Below are 20,626 nucleotides of genomic sequence, written 5' to 3'. Positions count from 1 at the left end.
TAAAAATTAACGATTAAAAATATTTTGCGGATGGCTTTCTTTCTTTGCATTTTAATATCTTCTTAATGTCCAGTGGAATAATTCGGGAGGAAACTCGGGTTTCTTTTTGCTATTCTGGATATCTAAATTTTCTACTGGTATCTGAAAATAGTAAATAAACGGTTAATGGGTATACAAAATGGCGGCTCGTCTCTGACTCCAGCATACAGAAGCGAGGAAACAGTGGGGACGCACGTTTTCTAAACCTAACCTATTCTAATAATTTAGTTGCTAATAATTATGATAATTTATTAGAATAGGTTAGGTTTAGAAAACGTGCGTCCCCACTGTTTCCTCGCTTCTGTATGCTGGAGTCAGAGACGAGCCGCCATTTTGTATACCTAGGGTAACATTAACCGAAACCAAATTTTAAGATGAACTTACTCGATATGTCACGCAGCCTAATATCATTCGCATCAAAATCGAAAAGCAAAATATTCCGGATGTGATTCCAAATATCCAGTAGAAGAGATTCCATGACATGAAGCCAATAACAGCAATTATTATACAAGCCAGTGAAACTATTGAAGTAAATATAAACAAGAGTTCCGAAAGCAGAATGCAATTTTTTAAAATTCTTCTACGTCTTTCGTAAATTCTTTCGGATATTAATCCTCGTGTCGGCTATTAAAATAATCAAAACAAGCATATAAATTATAGTTTATAACACATTTTGAAATACTTTTGTAGTTTTAATTAACACTATACGTAACTTATAACCTACTATTTACAAAACATGTTATCAGAGCTAAAAACATAACTTTAAAAAATACCTTACACACACTAAATCTTGCCAGAATGTTTAAAAAAAAATTGTTCTTTTGTCTTTATATGTGTGTACATATTACATTTTTTAAAAAATCCAGCAAGGAGTTGCTTAAATTATTCAGTAAAAACACGCAAAAGAAAGTAAACTGTTTTCATTGCTCGTCATGTCCAATCACCAGGAACAATAGTCTTCTATTGCAGAGACCATCTTTTATTATATGCTACGCTTCTTCCAAAATATGCAAAACAGGTTAAAAAGATCACCGTTACAAGCCAATAATTAAAAATACATGACGAAAATTTATAGTTTCTTCTACGTATTTTCGACAAAAAACACAGGAGTTATTAAGCCTCGAAGTGGGTGAACAAAATCGTGCTGCCCCACACACACTAACGTCCATACCAATCCATGCATGATGATCCAAAATTCAAACCCAAAGCGGCAAACTAACGCCTTTACTATCTCTGCCAATCGACCATCAACCCTCTAAGACGTGAACATTAAAAGGGCCCTCATAGGTTTCGCATGATCTGAAATGTACAGAGAATGATTGGCGACAGGACCCGTTATATCCAGGTCAGACTCCCTGAATTCCTGAACCGGTTCAGAGCTGCTGGTTTATGGATTAACTAACACGAAACACTAGCTTATTATAGGTAGGCGGCCATTCATTATGGTAACATTAATGAAGGGCCAAGGAAAGGCAGAGGCAGAGGTGGCACGTGCTCAGAACGCCGAGATGGTGGAGCGCCAAAATTCCAATTCTGTTACATGAGAACCAATAGATTCTAGAAAACTCACGTACGAGTATGAAAAATTATATTCTGTCTGTTACAAATTAGGTAATATAAATTTGTAACAGACTAATGAAAGGCTTATCCAAAAGGCGCCATATTTAAGTTTGCTCCCGATGCCAAATGCTCTAGCCACAGCCCTGCACAATGGTATTAAAGTGTTATTGATATATAATCAATAACACTTTATCCTATGGGCAATTGCCTGGACCCTCCACCAACAGGGAGCCCCAAACCAATCATTTCCCAAAAAATTTTCCCCGAAGGAAAGAAAATGTGTGTGAAGTGAGCACTGTACATGGGGACCTCTAATTCAAACTTGCTTAGGTTCCATGAATCAATAACGCGCCACGGTATATAATAGTTTTTAAATTGCTTTTCAACAAATACAAACTATAAATTGTAATAATTAATTTTCTATTAGAAAGTGCAGAAGTCATGTAAATCATGATATAAAAAGTTTATGGGGTAAGGCAAATTCAATACACGAGCAATTTAACAATAAAAGCTTTATAATTATACTATTCATTATGGATAAATCTGTAACAACTCCATAAATTTGGCCTAAAATCAAAATTAATTTTAAAAATCCTTGTTATTCTTTTGACATTTTGCAATTCGAATTCATTTAAAATGAGATTAACGATTATAGAACGTAAGAGTTAAACAGTGTCTTGTCTGTTCAAAGAGACGACCAGGAAGATTAAAAATGTTGATTCATATTTACTAATTCGCTCTATAATTTGCAGAAATACGGAGCACGAGAAAATTTTCTACAAAAGAATTCACTTTCAAAGATTAATCTCCAGCTTCAACTCTGATTAATCGCATTATCAAAGCAATGGCATCAATTGTGCACTTTACAAAAGGGTCTGATCCTCTACATGGCTTTTTTGCTTTAATAATCTTTCCGCCCTGTGGGCACTAAGAGGGCCTCTTTTAGCAAGCCCATTATGGGTTCGGCCAGGCCCATAAGGGCGGCAAGGACATATCCAGACGGACGAGCAATTCCCCGAAAAATTCCTGGGGATTTTTCGACCCGGGTCCCCTTGACCACTTGGCCATCCGGCCGTCCCTCTACATGGCTGTGTGGAACATCAGTTTGAGTCATGTAAATACATCAATATAATTCATTTTAATGGTTTATTTATTTATATTCGTTCAATAATGCAATATAGCACGAGATAACTACCCCCAACAATGCAATTAATACGCCCCATAAAAAACAAATAAATCAATATATGCAAATTATAATGTCTCAACGATATCTGATAACTCCTTATACAGAATAATTAAAACCTGTAAAAATTCTAATTTTAATCATAATCTACCCACAAAAAGAAAATTTATTTAGCAATTCAACAATTACCTCTTCTTGTATATGCTGGTTTTCAATCATAACGAGAAATATCAACGAGTGGTTTGCAACTAAAATATCAACGAGAATTTTTAAATTCGAACATTTTATATTTTTAAAATTTCGAATTTTTTCCGTCTTTCACTCGTCTATAAATTTATAAAACATTATAAACAATATTCAAGGATAATAATAATAATAATAACAAAGATTAATTAAAGAATACCAAAGTAGGTTAAATGCTATTCTCAGAACACAATTAAATGCAAAACACACAGTTAAAGCAATAAACACATATGTCATCCCAGTACTCACATATTCTTTTGGAGTTATACATTGGACTCACACTGATCTTGAGCAACTCCAAAGGAAAACAAAAACAACACTTACTAAGCATAAACAACATCATCCTAAATCTGCCACAGAAAGATTAACCCTTCCACGTAAAGATGGCGGACGTGGCCTGATTGACATAGTTAACCTTCACTACAAACAAATACAGTCACTGCGAGAGTTTTTCTACAAAAAACAAGAAACATCACAATTACATAAAGCAGTAACTCTAGCAGACTCAAATAACACACCATTAAACTTACACTCACATATGGACACAACGCAACATATAAAAAGCATAGACACCATTAAGCAATCGTGGGCTCGAAAGGCACTCCATGGCAGGCATCCTTACGATCTGGCCCAGGATTTTGTTGACAAAACTGCGTCAAACAGCTGGTTAGCTCGGGGATGCCTCTTTGGGGAGACGGAAGGATTCATGATCGCCATACAGGATCAGGTCATAAATACTAAAAACTACAGAAAACACATACTCAAAGATGCAACACTCACAAATGACACATGCAGAAAATGTCACATCATGCCAGAAACTATACAACACATCACCTCTGGTTGCAAGCTCTTGGCACAGACAGATTATTTACACAGACATAATCAAGTAGCAAATATAATACACCAAAAGCTTGCAAAGAAACAAATTAGTAGACATCCACGAACCATACTACAAATACATTCCACAGACAGTATTGGAAAACAACACGCACAAAATGTACTACGACAGAGCCATAATCACAGATAAAACAATTTACCACAACAGACCAGACATCACACTCATTGACAAACACAATAAAATCACATACATTATAGACATGTCCATTCCAAACACACGCAATATACAAAACGCATGCACTGAAAAAATTAGCAAGTACACAGAACTCGCCCAGGAAATAAGGCATCTGTGGAGGATGGATAGGGTGCTTATTGTACCTGTTGTTCTCTCCTCTACAGGTGTCATACCACACACACTACACAAAAGCCTGGGCACATTACAATTGAATAGAAACACATACATCACACTACAGAAGGCCACTATATTGAATACAAGTCATATTGTTAGAAAATTCCTGAATACAGACACACACACTGATACACTTCTTTAATTTCTGTTTTGGTTACTATGCCTTGACTTTGGTCCGACATAGTACGCAGCCACCGGTGTTAATCGAGTATATCTCACTTAACCCAACATAATAATAATATAAGAAGATTTCTATAACAAAATCTCATAATAAATAAAATTGCGTGTGGCGCCATATATCCATTATGATCAACAACATAAAAGTTATTTTTTAAATAAAAAAGTCTCATAACAGCCGGAAAAGTTACGCAACTCACTGCTGGATATTTTAATTTATTCAACAAATTTATTTTTTAAAGAAATGATTCTTGACTATTGTTACTAATGGAAATTTTCCTAAATCTGTAGAAACTCATTTGGTAGATGATCCCTTTAAAATAATTGAATAAATTAAGAATCAACATAATAGAACAATTCTGTAAAATGTATCAAATATTTAACATTAGATAGATTATTAAAAATTAATTTTGAAAATCATTAAATCAACATCTTTAATTCAACATGCCATTTAGTTGATATCAGACATGTTAAATATTTGATGTTGGATCCAACTTACAAGTCAGAAATAAATCAGGACCGTCTTCAATATTTATAATTCCAATAATTTTATAAATTGTATTAATAATTCAAATATCTAGCAAGTCTATTTTGATTTATGATATCAAAAAACTAAAGTAAAGTAATAATTTATTATATCATCATCATCATAGATGTGGACACGTTCCTCATTGAAGAAATTAGACAAGACATTAAAATTTGATTTTGCTTTTATTTATTTCCTCATTCTAGTATGTCTTATAGGGACATTTAATAAACAATGTTTTATATATTAAAAGTAAAATGTTTCATCACCGCCAACAAAAACCGAAACTAACACTTTATAAAGAAAGTGCTATAAGTAGATTCTGCCTGGATGAAATTTAACTAACGAGTTAGAATATACTACATTGAGTGGCTAAAGCAACGCCATGTTTGAGGAAAATTGAATACACGTCCGCCATTTTCTTTTTAGTCAAGAGAGCGTGGCATTTGTGTTGTGTAAAGGCAACGAATTTGTTGATAGTGCCCGTCGTTGCCACCAACGACATTGTAACCACGGTCACAGCCATTCTATGTAGTATATTGTAGCTCGTTCAATGTAACCAAATCAATCGAAACGGACAGCAAGCACTTTAGTTTTAATTAAATGGCTACCTAGTATTAATAAATACTAAATATTAATATTATATTAATAAATTTTTGTTATTTAATTTAAACACGGTATTTAATTTGTTCATAAACCGAATTGTTCGAAACCCGAGGTTTAATCACGATTGTCTCGAAAATACATTTTTTGTTATCAGACACAAAGGAGGATTTCGAGCCAAACCTGATTGTGGGCAATTTATTTCGCCATTTAGGACAGCTATTTTACATAATAAAACACTAGGCGATTAACATATCCATTAATTTAGTAAGTACTTACAGAGATATATTTTACTTGCATATTGAAAAACTAATTCTGTAAAACACATACTGAAGTTGAAGTATGACTCAATTTCATACTTCCCCCTTCAATTACATTCTTCTTTCATACTTGTCATATTCATTCAATTTAAACACATCACACCTCCTATTTCCTAGCATTAGCTACTTAAAAATCGTTCTCCTGATCGGAATTTTCAACATCACAATCTTCTTGTCTACAACCTCCTGTCTCCATTTCGGTTGATTTTGTCGATGGTTCATTGTCCAACTCGGAACCATTGCGCTGCTCTACTAAAAATCTTGTTATCGGTTCACGCAAGATGTTTCGATAAAAAAACAACGAAATATTATTAGAAAGTGGAGCGTAGCAGAAGATCAGAAATAACATCTGAAAAATAGTTTATTCAATACGAAACGAATAGCAAACGGTATGAAGTACAGAGTGGCCATAATTAAAGTTTTTCTATTCACAGCACACTGCAACCAGTGTCGTAACTAGTCTTTTATGCGCCCGGTGCGAGCTTCTGTAACTACGCCCCAAAACTATGATATAAAACTTGATCCAGGTCATTTCTACGTCCCCCCAAGGTCTACGCCCTGTGCCTGGGCACCGCCCTAGTTACGGCACTGACTGAAACTGTAACTTTCGCATAGTCAGTATACAAATTTTGGTGTCAATCCGTTCATTGGTTACAGCTACAGACTGCACTGAATATGGAAACTTTAATTACAACCACCCTGTTTATAGAATTTAAAATACGTGATACGATCCAAAAGTTCGGGGAATGCAGTAATCTACGACAACAAAAGCATGTATTTGAAGTTACAGCGTATGAAATGGATTCTACCAAACCACTTCTACGTGTTCAGGTTAATTTCACCCATGTCATGTGATTAAACCGCGAGCGCTGCTGTTTTTTTCCGGAGACAGTTACCTTTGTCCTGCGACATAATCAAAGTGGAGTTTCAAGAACAACCTCCAACATTAAATTTTGTCAGCGTTTAGGTAAAACACCTACGGAAATTTTAAAATTGCTAAGAAAGGTGTACGGTGATTCTACGGTGAAAGGTCACGATGAAGTCGAAATGTTGGAGGTTGTTCTTGAAACTCCACTTTGATTACGTCGCAGGACAAAAGTAACTATCTCCGGAAAAAAACAGCAGCGCTTGCGGTTTAATCACATGACATGGGTGAAATTAACCTGAACACGTAGAAATGGTTTGGTAGAATCCATTTCATACGCTGGAACTTCAAATACATGCTTTTGTTGTCGTAGATTACTGCATTCCCCGAACTTTTGGATCGTACCACGTAGTAGTTACCTTCAGCATCCAATAACAAGGGATCCAGGCCACTATAGCATCAAATAAAATTTCAAACAGATTAATTAATGTAAATATCATCCAATAAACCGTCATGATTTCTCTATCTCGCGGTGTTCCTCTTTGCATCGCATCCATTCTGTATTTAAATATTCTGTTACGTAAAAAGCTAGAAAATTCGAGAAAGTAAATACTGAATAATTAACTTACGAAGCGCAAATGGGATAGACGGTCGACGTGACAGTGCAGACAATTTCATTTCCATAACAGACCGCGGTGTATCCAGCAACCGTAATCATTAAACCTGAATAATTATAGAAAGAATAATCGATGTAAAAATTGAAGGAGTAAGAGTGAAAGATTTAGATATTTGGGGTCAGTACAAATTTTATACAATGGTCGTTAAGGCCGACAATGTTGTGCGTTGAGAGTGAAGAAAGTGTAGGTACAGAGAATGCATTTTGCAGAAATGAGGATGCTGAGACGAGTGGTGCCACAAGAAAAGATAAGGCGAGGGGGAGCTTGGACATCACGGAGATAGAAGAAAAATTGAAGAAATATTGACTGAGGTGGTTTGGGCACGTGCAACGCCAAGCAGAAACAGCCCCAGCACTAAAAATCCTGCGAATGTCATGAAGAGGAAGACCTAGATAAGCCCGGAATGAGACCCTCAAACTTGATATGGATGAGTGAGGTGTCTCTGTGGAAGTTGCTTTGGACAGGAAAGAATGGAAGAAGTGTCGACCCCATGTAGTTGGAAAAAGGCCAAGAAGAATTATAGAAAGAATAATCGGTTATTAATTCGAAATTAACAAATTTTACGATAAAGAAACTGGCACGCGACGATGTAAAATCTGCTGCAGCCACATTTCTCTTCCACTTTGCCGAGAATTCTTGTGTACTTGTTGTTTGAATTCAATTTCATAGATATTTTGTTAAGCATTTCTACTATAACTTTCATTTTTTTCTTTCTATTAACGTTTCAGAATAATTCTTGGTAAATTTTCCGGTTCTTTCCAATGACAAAAAATATAATGTTCTAAGAACTTAAAATTTGAATTCGAAAATTTCTGCTGAATTAGGCCTTATGTTTTTAACATCGTATTTTTGAATGAGATATATATATTTAAATTGGCTTAAAATTATAATAACATATATTTTTAAAAATATCATCAAATAATAAATATAAAAATATTGTATTCATGAAATTATTACAAAAGTAGCTTCTAGCCCTTGGTATAATTATATTAATTAAATTATCAACAACCGTGAGGCAGATAATAGTAAGGGCTTATAAAACCAATATTGGTTTGATAAGCCCTTGATTGTTGATAATTTAATTAATATACTGTATTCATCTTGATGTCTTTTGATCAGTGGCGTAGCGTGGATGTCAGTCGCCCGGGGCAGAGGAAAATTTCGCCACCCCCTTATTTAGGTATCTCAATTTAAAAGACTAAAATATACAGTAATTCTAAAAAACTTTTCGGCAAGAACAGTCATCATTATTGCGTATTGTACAGGTTACAAATAAAAAAGTCATGTATATATGTTTTACAATATAATAATCACATTTATTATAAAAATTTTTACACGTATGCCCCTTATCCGTACTGTAATCTAATTTGCAGGTGTTATTAGGCTACACAATATTGAACACTATTCTTTATATGATAGAAGTCATTCTCGCTAAATATTAGTCATAAACAATCCAAGCACAAAATAAAATACACGAATCCCTACAAGTCAGTACAGACGTGTTGCCAGTCGCTACAATGAGCAAGATGTCATTATTATACATTCATTTAAAGAAAGGGGATTCCCCAGTTTCGTCACAGAATAAGTAATTAAAAATTCTGTGCTCATTTCAATCGGTCCGAATCGTAGGTGCGACAAAAATATGAAATGAAATGGTTCAAATTTTTACAAGATATTATTATTATTTATTGTGAAATTTTGCCGTTCCCTAAAAGTGCCGCCCGGGGCGGGCCGCCCCCACTACGCTACGCCACTGCTTTTGATGTTTTTATTATGACTTAAGATGGATTTTTTAAACTCTCATCCCCGTGAAGGCCCCGGGAAAACTCTTTCATCCCCGTGAGGGCCTGTTTTTAGCAAACCAATTACGGATTTGGTCAGATGCACAATGGGGCAGCCGGGTGGAGAGGGATGGGGCTCGACATATACGGACGGACGACCGCCGAAAAATTTGTGAAGTTAAGATGCTAGATAAACAACCACAAATAGTACTTAAACAAAGAAAACATTTATTTCTATTATCGCGATGATGTACAAATTCTTGAATTAGATGCCAGGCAGTCTCGATTCCACCGCTCAACACTAAAGACACTTTCCTTTTCTTTTACAACCCCAAAATTCGTAATCGAATTACGAAACGCGACAAAATATATGTCTGATGATGAAACGAAAGGCTCAATCCCTAAATACTCCACTTACAGCTATAATTTTATCTAAAACTAATTTCTAAAACTAGATCTACGACTAATATGAAAGATAGAACATAGGATAGGTAATAAGAATAGGAGAATGGGTACCCAAAGTTTTCTGTGTCCAAAAAAAAATGGTCGCAAGCAGGTGGATCGATCCCGTTAATCCGACGAATCCAGGCTTTTCGCCTCGCTTCTTCTCAAAATAAATCACTGGGTTCGAATTATTACGTCTTCACTTTTTCCCTTTCGTTATCGTTTTATAAATCACCAACACTTAATTCTTCGGTCGCATCTCTCTAGAGTCTAGACCAGTCTGCACGGAGCTAAGGCGTGCTGGAATCGCTGGACGCACGTCTCTACCTTCCGAGGTTCGAACCGAAAGTGTTTTTACTCCCTCACACATTGCCCTCGGGCTGACGATCCCTATTGTTTCGCTTTGACCATATAAGGAAAGATATTCTGAGTAAGAAATTCTAGGAAAGACGACCAATAGAACAAAGAGGAGAAGATATATAGGAGATATAGAAATAGACGAAAAAATAAGAATATAAAAATACGCGTATGTAATTACAAAAAATATATGGCGTACAGCCACAAATTCCAAGTCGTCGTCTCTAAGACAAGTTTTCCATCTTTTAATTCATTTAATTAACTAATAAAGGTTTTCTTACAAAGGTCTAACACTTGGTCGTCACAGTTCTTTCAAAGAATAACCAAACAAAGTCCAAAAGTTCTTTAGGTTCTCTTCTTCTGAAACCTCGTAGCGTTTTCGAGATCGTCGGCCCCGGGGCGTACTGTCCAACTTTCAAAGTAGGGTCTTGGAAGCAAGGTTTCAGCTAGAATCGTCCGAACAATTTTCACGGAGAGCACTTTACTCCGAAGAGAGCGTATCCAACAGCAGATGTCTCGGAGAGCCAAGAACTTCGCGTTCTTGAACCACGCGTATTTATCAGTTTTTCCCCAAAGTCGATTCTCCATTGGTCCCTCGTCACCTGGTGACAACTCGAAACCTGTGGAAGAGCGCGGAAGAGGTCAACGTCGCGACAAAACCCGACTCCCCTCAAACCGCGCTTCCCCGACTTTGATCTCTACAAAACTATTCTTCTATTGTTTTAGTGTTTTCTACAATTTTTATTGTTTAATCACGATCTTTAATTTCTCTCTCTCGCTTGAAAAATGAGATTTTCGAAACTTGGCTTAACATCCTTCGGACCTCCAAGTCGACTCCCTTTCTGGTCCTCACAGATCATTTGTCGCATAATTCGTTGCAATCTATTTTGCATATAAAGTGAGTGTTCTCGACATAGTAAATTACACTGTAAGCATATGTTTTCATTCTTGCAATCCTTATTTCCAAACAGTTTACAAGCCCGTAAATTGGCCGAAAACATTTACTGTGATTAAAGTTACAGCTGGAAAAGCACGAATGGTGTTTATTTTATTTTATTTTTATTTTATCGCTAATCTCGGGTTATTACAAAGGAACTTTTTGAGTTGGCTACTTTTCGGCTACTTTTTAGAAAATTTTTGGCTACAAACACTAAAAACATCTGGCAACGCTGATCATCTGGTGACGAGAATAGCTTGTGACGTTGTTACGCGGTAGTTACGGGTTTATTTAACATCATTTTCACGTTTGCTTCTGTGGTGTGCGTGTTGTGCGTGTTGTTTCAAATTCATTGAATATATTTTTTTTTTTTGTTTTTCATTTATAAACATGGTGAAGGATCGGGGTGTACTATAGATTACCACCTATGGAATTTTATGACTTTGATTATATATTTGAACTCAGGGGACCGAGACGAGTTCAACGGTACCCTATTTTTGGACCGGAGACGAAAAATAAAAAAGTTATCACACTTTTTAAGTTACCGTACTTTTTTAATGTTCTCACGAAGACGGCACCATAGTTGCTAGTACTGCCATCTTGCGGTAAAGTCTGCAAACTATGACGTCGGATTACGGCCATCTCCAGTAGGGTTAACACGTGATACGAGAGCGGAGAGAGCGACGCGACTTCCGATCATCGCGCAATCGCCATTTCGGTTAATGTTACTTATGGCAGCGAACATGGCGGCCGTTCCCACTGTTGGTGCTCCCGACTGACCTCCCGGAGGGGAGCCACCGGCAGGCCGCCATGTGCTAAACGTCACTAGTTATTGATTCACGGTAGTTCTTGAACAAAGTATAAAAATAAGGGGGAAATGTCTACTAAAGGCAATTTTAACGGCAAGCGGGGCCGACTTAGCGGAGAGAGAGCGACGCGACTCCCTATCATCGCGCGATCGCTGGAAAAAAGTATGATAACTTTATTATTTTTCGTCTCCGGTCCAAAAGTAGGATATCGTTGAACTCGTCTTGGTCTCCTGAGTTCAGATATATACTCAAAGACCCGAAATTCCATAGGTGGTAATCTATAGTATCCCCAAGGATCGTTTTGGTGATAAGGTATAATATGCTTATTTTTTCTTTGTGTAGGGCTGATTTAATTTAAACCTTGTGTTAATGGAAGGCCTACTTATGAATTGTACTGTACATTGTTGGATTTAAATTAATTTGAAACATATTTCTGTTTATTTATATTCAATTTTCTTCACTTTAAATTTCTGCATAGGAGCTGCTGCATAGGATCTGTGCCAACTTCACAAAAAATTGAAAATAATCTTCAATTTAATGCATTTCCTTTTATGAAATTTATAATTTTTACTGAAATCATCATAACTTCAATTCTGTACTCATTTCCTTGGAAGCTAATTGTTCCCTATGAATGAAACAATGAGTAGTTATTATATTTGCATGTGCAATATGTTTTATTCTTGATGTAACGCCCTTATAACCAGTCATAGAGGCAGCACCATCTGTGCAAATTCCAACACAGTTTTTCCAGAGTAAGCCATTAGTATTCAGAAATGAATCAATTTTGTTAAATGTATTTTCACCTGTTGTATCTGTTTCTAAATCTATGCAAAAGAGAAATTCTTCATATATAACCATTTTTATATAATCAATAAATCTCATGTATCCTAAGCAGATGCTCCTGTTATCATTGCAAATAGATGAATCTACAGATATTGCTAACCAAGGAGAATTTTTAATATTGCTAGTTAACTGCTGCTGAAGATCATTAGATATCAATGTAGTCCTATTACAAATTGTATCATTTGACATAGGTATTTCTTTAATTTTGTTTGATACAAATGGTTCTTTACAAATATTAAACATGGCAAGTTTTAATAATTCTTCGGCAATTATAAATAGTTGTTTTTTTTGCTTTAGCAATGTGAAGAGATGCAATAAATGAAGCTTTTAACAATTCATTATTTTTAGTAGTCGTCACATTTATGAGCATCTTTTGATTTTTTTAATTCATATTTTTTCTTATAAAAAAAATCCTGCGTTTGTTTTTATATTGTTCGTGCTTAGAATTTAAATGCCTCAACAATTTATTTAGTTTTATTGCTTCATTGGCGAGAACTACACCGCATATGATGCATTGTGGTTTTGTAATTCCTTGAACTTCTATGCTTACGAACCCATATTTGATATAATCGCGATTACTTAATTTTATACCTTTTAGTTTTAGGACTTGTGGTTTTTTCCGTTGCATTTTTCACTGTATCATCATCGGAACTTTCACTAGTATTTTCTTCGCTACATTTTCTTTTTGAAGGCCCGGTCTGCAATTACTTTCATTAAAAAAATTTTCTAATGTTTCTTTCTGTTTTTTGCTCATTTTTATGGGTTAATTATAAATAATTAAAACTAAACACACAATATAAGAAAGAAATGCACTACTATTCGATCCAAAGTCGATGCTAAAACTAAACTAAAACACCCACAATTTGTAAAGATTTTGCATATCTTTTGCAAAAAATATTAAAATTTTCAAAGCCTACTATTTTTCCTAATTATTTTTAAAATTCCAAGCATTAATAGTCTCTTAGAATTACTTTGGAATAAAAGAAGTAAATACTGCAGTGTAAGTAACATATTTGCATTTATTTCTTCTGTACTAACAAAGTTGTATGTAGGAATAAAGTTTTCCTATTTAGTTTAATTTATCTTTCTTATTTCTCTTTTCAATACAATATTTGGTTATACATCAATTTTCTTTTTATTATATTCTGAAGGAAATTTTGCATAATTTAGCGCCCCAGCAAACTTCTTATGGATCTCCAGGGGGCCGGTTCCCTTGTTAAGAATCACTGGTTTATCCAGCACCATCCTCGTGACTCTGATCGTGATTCATCGCTGACGAAGACACCCATGCTCATATTGTGTCTCATCGCTTCCTTTTTCTTATTGCACTTTATTTTAAAAATAGTTTTTCCTCTCTTCTTTATGAGCGATGATGTCAAAGTCCAGTGTCTGTCTTGACACATATTACTTGTGTTCTCAAATGTATATTAAAAATTAAACCATTTCTTTTTTATTAGGGACTATTACCGGGACCTCATAGGTGTGTTCTCTATTTATTAGCTGCATAGCTATTTCTTCTTTTTCTTGGGCTATACACTCTGGGTATGTTCTTTTATTTCTCCGTGTAACTCCTCGTGAGCGGCATCCATTTAAAAATTCCTGCGGAACGCGTTCCTATATTCCGGCAGGAGTGCGCATTGTCGGATGGCAAAAATGGCCGCTTCTAGTAGTAGTTCACAGTGGAAAGTGACGTGGCATCTTCCATGGCTCAGTTAGTTTTGTTTTGGCATCCATTATGTGGTTTTATGAATGAAAATTCCCAAGTTTCGAAAATGCAAGGTACTGCACATGGTGATGTCTTGGTGGATTTTTTCAAATTGTAGTCGGCATTTTTTTTTTCGTGGCTTCTTTGAATGCTCTGTTGGCAAGATAATCCATTTTATGGTTAAATTATAAATTGGGACTTTTCTTTGGTCTTAAAAAATAAATCATAATGAAATAATCTGATTTTAAACTAAGATACTATCAGTAGTATGGACACTGCCATCTTTTTGTTTCACTGTCGTTTCTAAATGCCCGTACTACCTTAGTAGTGGAGAGGCAGAGTGATTGCTATTAACAAACACGCCCTTTCTCCACATATACTCTATCCTTGTCTCACTCTAGGCGATCATGAATTGTGTTGTTCTGCAACGAAGGCAATCTTTCTCTTGCTCCAGGTGATTGCGAATTTCTGAATGAAACTTGATGCCGATTATGAAGATCAAGAAACACATGCATATAACTTCGAGGGTTCATTTGAAACTCGTCAGACGCTTGGTGTACTGCGTGAACCAACATAATGGATTGACGATGGAGCGGTGGATGATGCTTTCAGGTCACCTCCACATGTAAGATAACCGTAGTGAACTGATTCAGACAAGCAAATCCATCATTCAGGCAGCGATAGTCACCACAGGGAGGCCACTCATTACACTTGGCAACAAGGTGTAGTGGGCTTACCACAAACTTTGATGGGTGGCAGATACCTTGCGGCAGCATACAGCTGAACTTTGCATTGGCTGCTTCGAATTTGTTAGGGGTAGGTGCCTTGGCCTGCAAAATATTGATGGGGCCTGTTCTCTCTATGTGACGGACGATGATAGTGTTGCTACTCTGCATTGCTACAAATGAGAGATTTGTTATTGACAGAGATTCTGCCAGCAATCAACGGAATGCAAACTTGCCATATAAGTTGATGTTGAGGTTGAGGGTTGGCTTGGGTTGTTCCTTACTGTCAGACTTGAGCTGAGTGGATGCATTTGAGGCATTTGTCTCATGCATCTATCAGGAGATTGAAATGCCTAACATTCAAAGTCAGTAGCTTCGTGCCATTGTCTGCAAAGAGAAATAACTTCTCAGATTTTTGCTTGCAGGGGAAGAGATTTTGCGATCACTGAAACATTTGCACTAGTGTCAACTAAAAAAACTCAGGTTAGTTGATGGGTTGATGGCTCAGCCATAAATATTTGATGAACTGAGTGGTTGCAACTGCTGGCCCCAGATGGCCATTCTACTAGTTTTCCAAAACCTGAAAGGAGCAGGGTGATGTGCATTTCTTAGCTTTTCCACCAAAATTAATATGATAGAAGCATTGGTTGGTTCTTTGAACCAGCAGCGGTGGCCTGGGACCTACTATGCTTCCTGGCATTAAATGTTGAATGAGCACTATTCCTTTCATGATTGTTTGTGATGTACTATGGCCAATAGTTTGCTGACTTGCTTTGTGAGCTGTTATATTTGTTGCTCTAAACTGGAATGTGTTGATTGCTGAATGGAAGTAGAACTCACACTTTGCAAGATAGTGAGATCGGAGATTTTGTCAACTGGGATAGCTTTTTGTTTATTGTGGCAAGAATACTTCGCAGATTTGCTGGGAGTCTGGATAACCACAGAAATTTTAAGAGGTTTTCCTATTTCCTTCCTGGAACACTGGCAGTATTCTAGCTCTAAGTCTTGCAGTAATGTGTTAATTTTGGATTCCTGGCTTTTTGAGTGCAGCTTGAGTGTATTAACTATATTTTGAGATAAACAGGTAATTACTGCATTACGAAAGAGCTTCTAACCCTAAAAAACGCCCAGAACCGTGATCGTCCATAAAAAAGAAATTTTTTTAACAGTAAAAATGTTCAAAAGGCACTTCATGGAACTTTGTTTTTAAAGGGGAAATTTTTAAAATGCATAAATTCCTGTTTTTCCTTAATTTACTCCAAAGGATGCTGGAATTCTTTAACCAAAAAACTATGAAATTTGTTAAAATTGCTAAGTGCATGCCAGTAAAATTGCTAAGTGCATAGTTTATTATACTTATCTTATATGTGATGTATGTTTAACTACAATTTCAGCTAAACCCTTCAAAATTATTGGAATCTAAAGGTGTAAATGCATAAAATACTTAAGAACAAGTCTGAATCAGCAAGTTTATTTAACAAAATTTAATTCAAAAAAGTTTTTTAACCAGATCTCAATGTTTATGATAAAAATATCATTACTTTGTTCTGACCCACAATCATAAGAAAAATATTGTTAGTATAATGCAATTCATTGGCTTCCATCACGTAAATTATCAATTTTTTAACAGAGGTGCCATTTGAGAAGGTGTAATTTAATAACTAAATAGGAATGGTAGTCTGACCAACGGCTATATATAAAAAAAAATGGGTATGGGAAAAACATCATCATCCTCGATGGTTGTCTTGTTCACAACCATGCTGTCTGCCCTTGTAGCGTCAGCTGGTCTTCCGCACGCATTAACTACCAACTCTTCATTTGGGCCAAAACAATAGGCATGTCTTTTTGACACAATGATTCAGCAACATCTTTAAAATGGAACAGCCATCATTGGGCTCCATCCTGCGAGTCATGATGAATTCCATTTGGTGTATTTCAGGTAGCTATGGAGTCCAGGATTATATCAGTTGTTATTTGGAGGAATGTTGTTATTTTGTTGTGTTATATTTGGATTTTTACTTGAAATATATCCAGTGTCTGTGGAACATGAGTGGTAATCTTAGTGCTGATTTCTAAAGATTTAATAGTAGTAGCATGTCGATTAATGTCAAGATATGTTCATAGCAATGTGTTCAGGCTTTTGTCGAATTTTTTAGAATCTGAACTTGAAATAAATTATGGAGATTTTGTATGTTCTGATATAATTTAACTTGTCTTTTCAGATGAATGTAATTCTAATGGAATTGACTGGAACTTTATAGATCTAGTTTGTCGTCATGTAAATACAGAACAACAAGAATTAAAAGGAATAACAATGCCATAAAAATCATATGCAGATCTGCCCCTGCATCATCATAGGGACTAATAGGGCCCCCAAAAATTGAATTATCATCATAAGTTTTTAATACTTTTTCATTAATAATGAGCACTTATCGTATAGTAAAAAATAGTTAATAATGACGATGCAAATAATATTAATACTGTAAATTAACAAAAACTGGGGTCCCATTGGAGTTTAATAAGCCCTAGGCCTCAAACCTAGATCAGCCCCTGTAATGTAATATATACTTGATAAAATGATACTAGAAGAAAACATTTTTTTTATCTTTGTGAAATTGTACATCAGAAATTGCTAGTATCTCATTTTCTGCCTAAAGATTATAAGAACTATAAAGAGTATTTTAATAGTGTTAAAAGAAATTGATTTTCATTTTCAACTTTATCTTTTTGGTTATTATTAATAATACATTTTGTACAAAAGTAACCTCTAGATCAGGGATGGGCAACCTTTTTCTACGTAAGGGCCGTATTTCAAAACTTTTGAACTAAAGCAAGAAAAAAGGGGGGAAAAGTCAGTAAATCAATTATTTATTCATATAGGTATACTTAATTTAGCTTCTGGAACTGATGTAAACATAATATATTGGAAATATTTGGTTAACTATTACTCACTGCTAATTTTAAATTAGTTTTGATGTGTCTGTTAGCTGGTTACTTGTTTTATTTTTACAATAGTCATTGCAGGAAAAACTGTTCACATACATAAGTTGTAGAAAATAGCATTTGAATTTTTGCTGCATACTCCCTTAAACTGGGAAATTGATATATTTATTCATATTTTGTGTGACATGGGCCGCAAAAAATATTACTGCGGGCTGCAGGTTGCCCATCCCTGCTCTAGATATTCAGATCAATATGGTAAATTACTAACAAAAAATTGTGTATCGATAGCTACAATAAAAATGAAAACATTTAAAAAAAACTTATCCAATTTATTAGTTGGGTTCTAAAGAGAACTATGCGTATTCCAAGTGCTCACTACTCCATTGAAGAAGCCTGCTCAAAATTGTTCTCCTCGTGTTGCAAGTGTAGCCAGATCACTACTCCAATTTGTTTGTCAACCAAACTTAATACACCTACTTTGAAGGCATGGTCTTCAAGTTAAGATAGCAGGAGAGGCACAAGTATGCTTAAATACAAATTAAATTGAATGAGTTACAATTGAAAAAGATTAACGATTTAATTCAACTTATCTTAATTTATGTAATCTGATTCTATGGGTAGAGGACATAATTTGCAAACTGGTCTGTTAAAAGTTCCTGCAGAAGTTCTAAAGGTGACAACTTGAACAAGTCCATCTTGGCCTGGGTGCAATTCAGTCACTTGACCAAGAAACCACTTGAGAGGTGGAAGTGTCTCCTCTTTGATTAGTACCAGCTGTCCTGTCTTGATGATGATCCTTTCTTGTGTCCACTTAGTTTGTTGTTGGCATATAGAATATCTGTCCTCCTTACATCTTTTCCAGAATTGCTGTGTGAGGCAATGGAGTAGCTGTTATCTGGAAAGTCTAGTCAGTTTAAGATGTTCCAAATCAGGCTCTGGAACTGAAGTCAGGGGTTCTCCAATAAGAAAATGACCTGGAGTCAGTGCATCCAAGTCATGGATGTCACTTGTGATGGGGAAGTGGATATGAATTGAACTGCAATAAATGCTTTGGTAGTGAGATCACTCACCAATTCTAGGTGAACAGCCCTTGTTGAGAAGCAGATGAAAAGTGCTACAAAGGCCTTGAGATGTCGGAAACCTCTTCCAGGTTTAGAGCAAAGTAAGAGTAGCCCAGTATAGTCTACTCCTGAATGGCCTTGCTTGCTGAACTCTGAGCTGGCAAGTTTGCCATCAGTTGTTCATCTGCTGATGTTCTTTGTCTGAAACATGTTATGCACTTCTGAATGAATCTTCTAGTTACATCCTGCCCAGACAGGATCCAGTATTTGTCGAAGAGATGTCAACAATAGTTGAGTAGTTGAGTATCTGCATGTAGAATTCAATGATGGTCATATGCAATAATGAGTTGAGAGGTGGTGATTTTTCGGGGATGATCTGGTGTCTGGTTGAATTTCAATTCACTATTTCCAAGATGACCAACCACCCTAAGAATACCTCTTTCGTAAAGCAATGGATAGAGAGGCTGAAGACAGCTTTTTTTTGCTATTTTGTCAACCTTGCTAAGACTGATAATTTCATCATAAAATTCAGTTTGTTGTGTAATTCTGATCCACCATATTCCTAGTATTGTTGATGAATCTAAGACTGTATGCAGTCACACGTTGAAGAGTAGACAACGATAAATATTTGTGTAAAAGTGAATGATCAATCTTGACATGAGTAACACGAATTCTTGTCCTTTTCCTCTCTGGAACTTGGCCACTCAACTGTAAATTTTACAGATGAAGATCATGTGTTTGTTGGATCTTGAAGCCACCTTGGTCCAATCCACCATAAGGAGTGGCAGAGTAATTGATTAGGAAGAATTCCATGAGAGGCACAATCTGCTGGATTTTCTTCTGAAGAGAAATAATGCCAGTATATGATGGGAAGTGTTTCCTGAATTTCTGCAACTCTGTTAGACACAAATGTTTTCCAACGAGATGGTTCACCAGATATCCAATGAAGTGTGATGGTTGAATCACTCCAGAGATAGACTGAATCAATATCACTTTCAAGAAGTTTCTTATTCTTCATCACTAGTTGGGTGAGGAGAACAACAGCAGCACATAATTGAAGTCTTGAAAGAGATACTCTTTTCAAAGGAGCAACCATTGTCTTTGCCAGGGCCGAATTTACCAATCCAGGGGCCCTGGGCGCACATTCGGTGGGGGACCCCCCTTTAAGAGTAGACAAATTTGATGATTTAGAAAATTTACACAAAATACTGTACTTTCAACTAGATTTCAACTAGGAAGTTGTAAATTTCATTTAAAAATAAGGTTATTGTAAACATACATATATTTTATTGTGTAAAACTAATTATTTTAATTTAATTGAAAAATACCTATGTAAAATTTTTTCCCGAAATTTTCCGATGTTTCATAGGTTTTTTCCCCGGGTTTGGTTTTCTTTGCCTGTGGCCCTCATGATTAGGCCACACTAGGCTGTCGCAGTAATAAAAAAAAAGGTTAATGTTACCTTAGGATCCAAAATGGCGGCCAGGGAAATTTTTCCCTACGTTGGAGACTGCGACGGGGAAAAAATTTTTCCCTCCATTCAAGATGGCCGCGGTTCCGGCCGCCATCTTGAATTTCTCTG

The 20,626-nt window shown here is 35.8% G+C and overlaps 1 protein-coding gene and 2 long non-coding RNA genes across 3 annotated transcripts; all 3 read right to left on the bottom strand.

The window, feature by feature from the left end:
• Window positions 1-7: 7 nt before the first annotated feature.
• On the bottom strand, window positions 8-3,132 carry LOC136981859 (uncharacterized). Its single transcript, XR_010881789.1, has 3 exons — window positions 2,972-3,132; window positions 424-663; window positions 8-141 (listed from the first exon to the last, which is right to left on the bottom strand). It is a non-coding gene; the product is annotated as an uncharacterized lncRNA (long non-coding RNA).
• A 2,615-nt stretch (window positions 3,133-5,747) lies between these two features.
• LOC136981858 (uncharacterized) lies at window positions 5,748-7,527 on the bottom strand. Its single transcript, XR_010881788.1, has 3 exons — window positions 7,392-7,527; window positions 7,182-7,320; window positions 5,748-6,246 (listed from the first exon to the last, which is right to left on the bottom strand). It is a non-coding gene; the product is annotated as an uncharacterized lncRNA (long non-coding RNA).
• Window positions 7,528-12,346: 4,819 nt separating this feature from the next.
• LOC136981979 (zinc finger MYM-type protein 6-like) lies at window positions 12,347-12,853 on the bottom strand. Its single transcript, XM_067278403.1, has one exon. The coding sequence runs from the start codon at window positions 12,851-12,853 to the stop codon at window positions 12,347-12,349; it is 507 nt and encodes a 168-aa protein (XP_067134504.1).
• Between the last annotated feature and the right edge of the window lie 7,773 nt (window positions 12,854-20,626).

Source organism: Centruroides vittatus, unplaced genomic scaffold, assembly GCF_030686945.1.
Source record: "Centruroides vittatus isolate TY-2023 unplaced genomic scaffold, ASM3068694v2 contig_799, whole genome shotgun sequence".
NCBI lineage: Eukaryota > Metazoa > Arthropoda > Arachnida > Scorpiones > Buthidae > Centruroides > Centruroides vittatus.
Note: the sequence above shows the minus strand (reverse complement) of the source record. Positions and strands in the feature narration are given on the sequence as shown.

Bases quoted from the DNA above. Each gene is read 5' to 3' on its own strand.
- LOC136981979 (XM_067278403.1), bottom strand. From the start codon at position 12,853: ATGTTTAATATTTGTAAAGAACCATTTGTATCAAACAAAATTAAAGAA.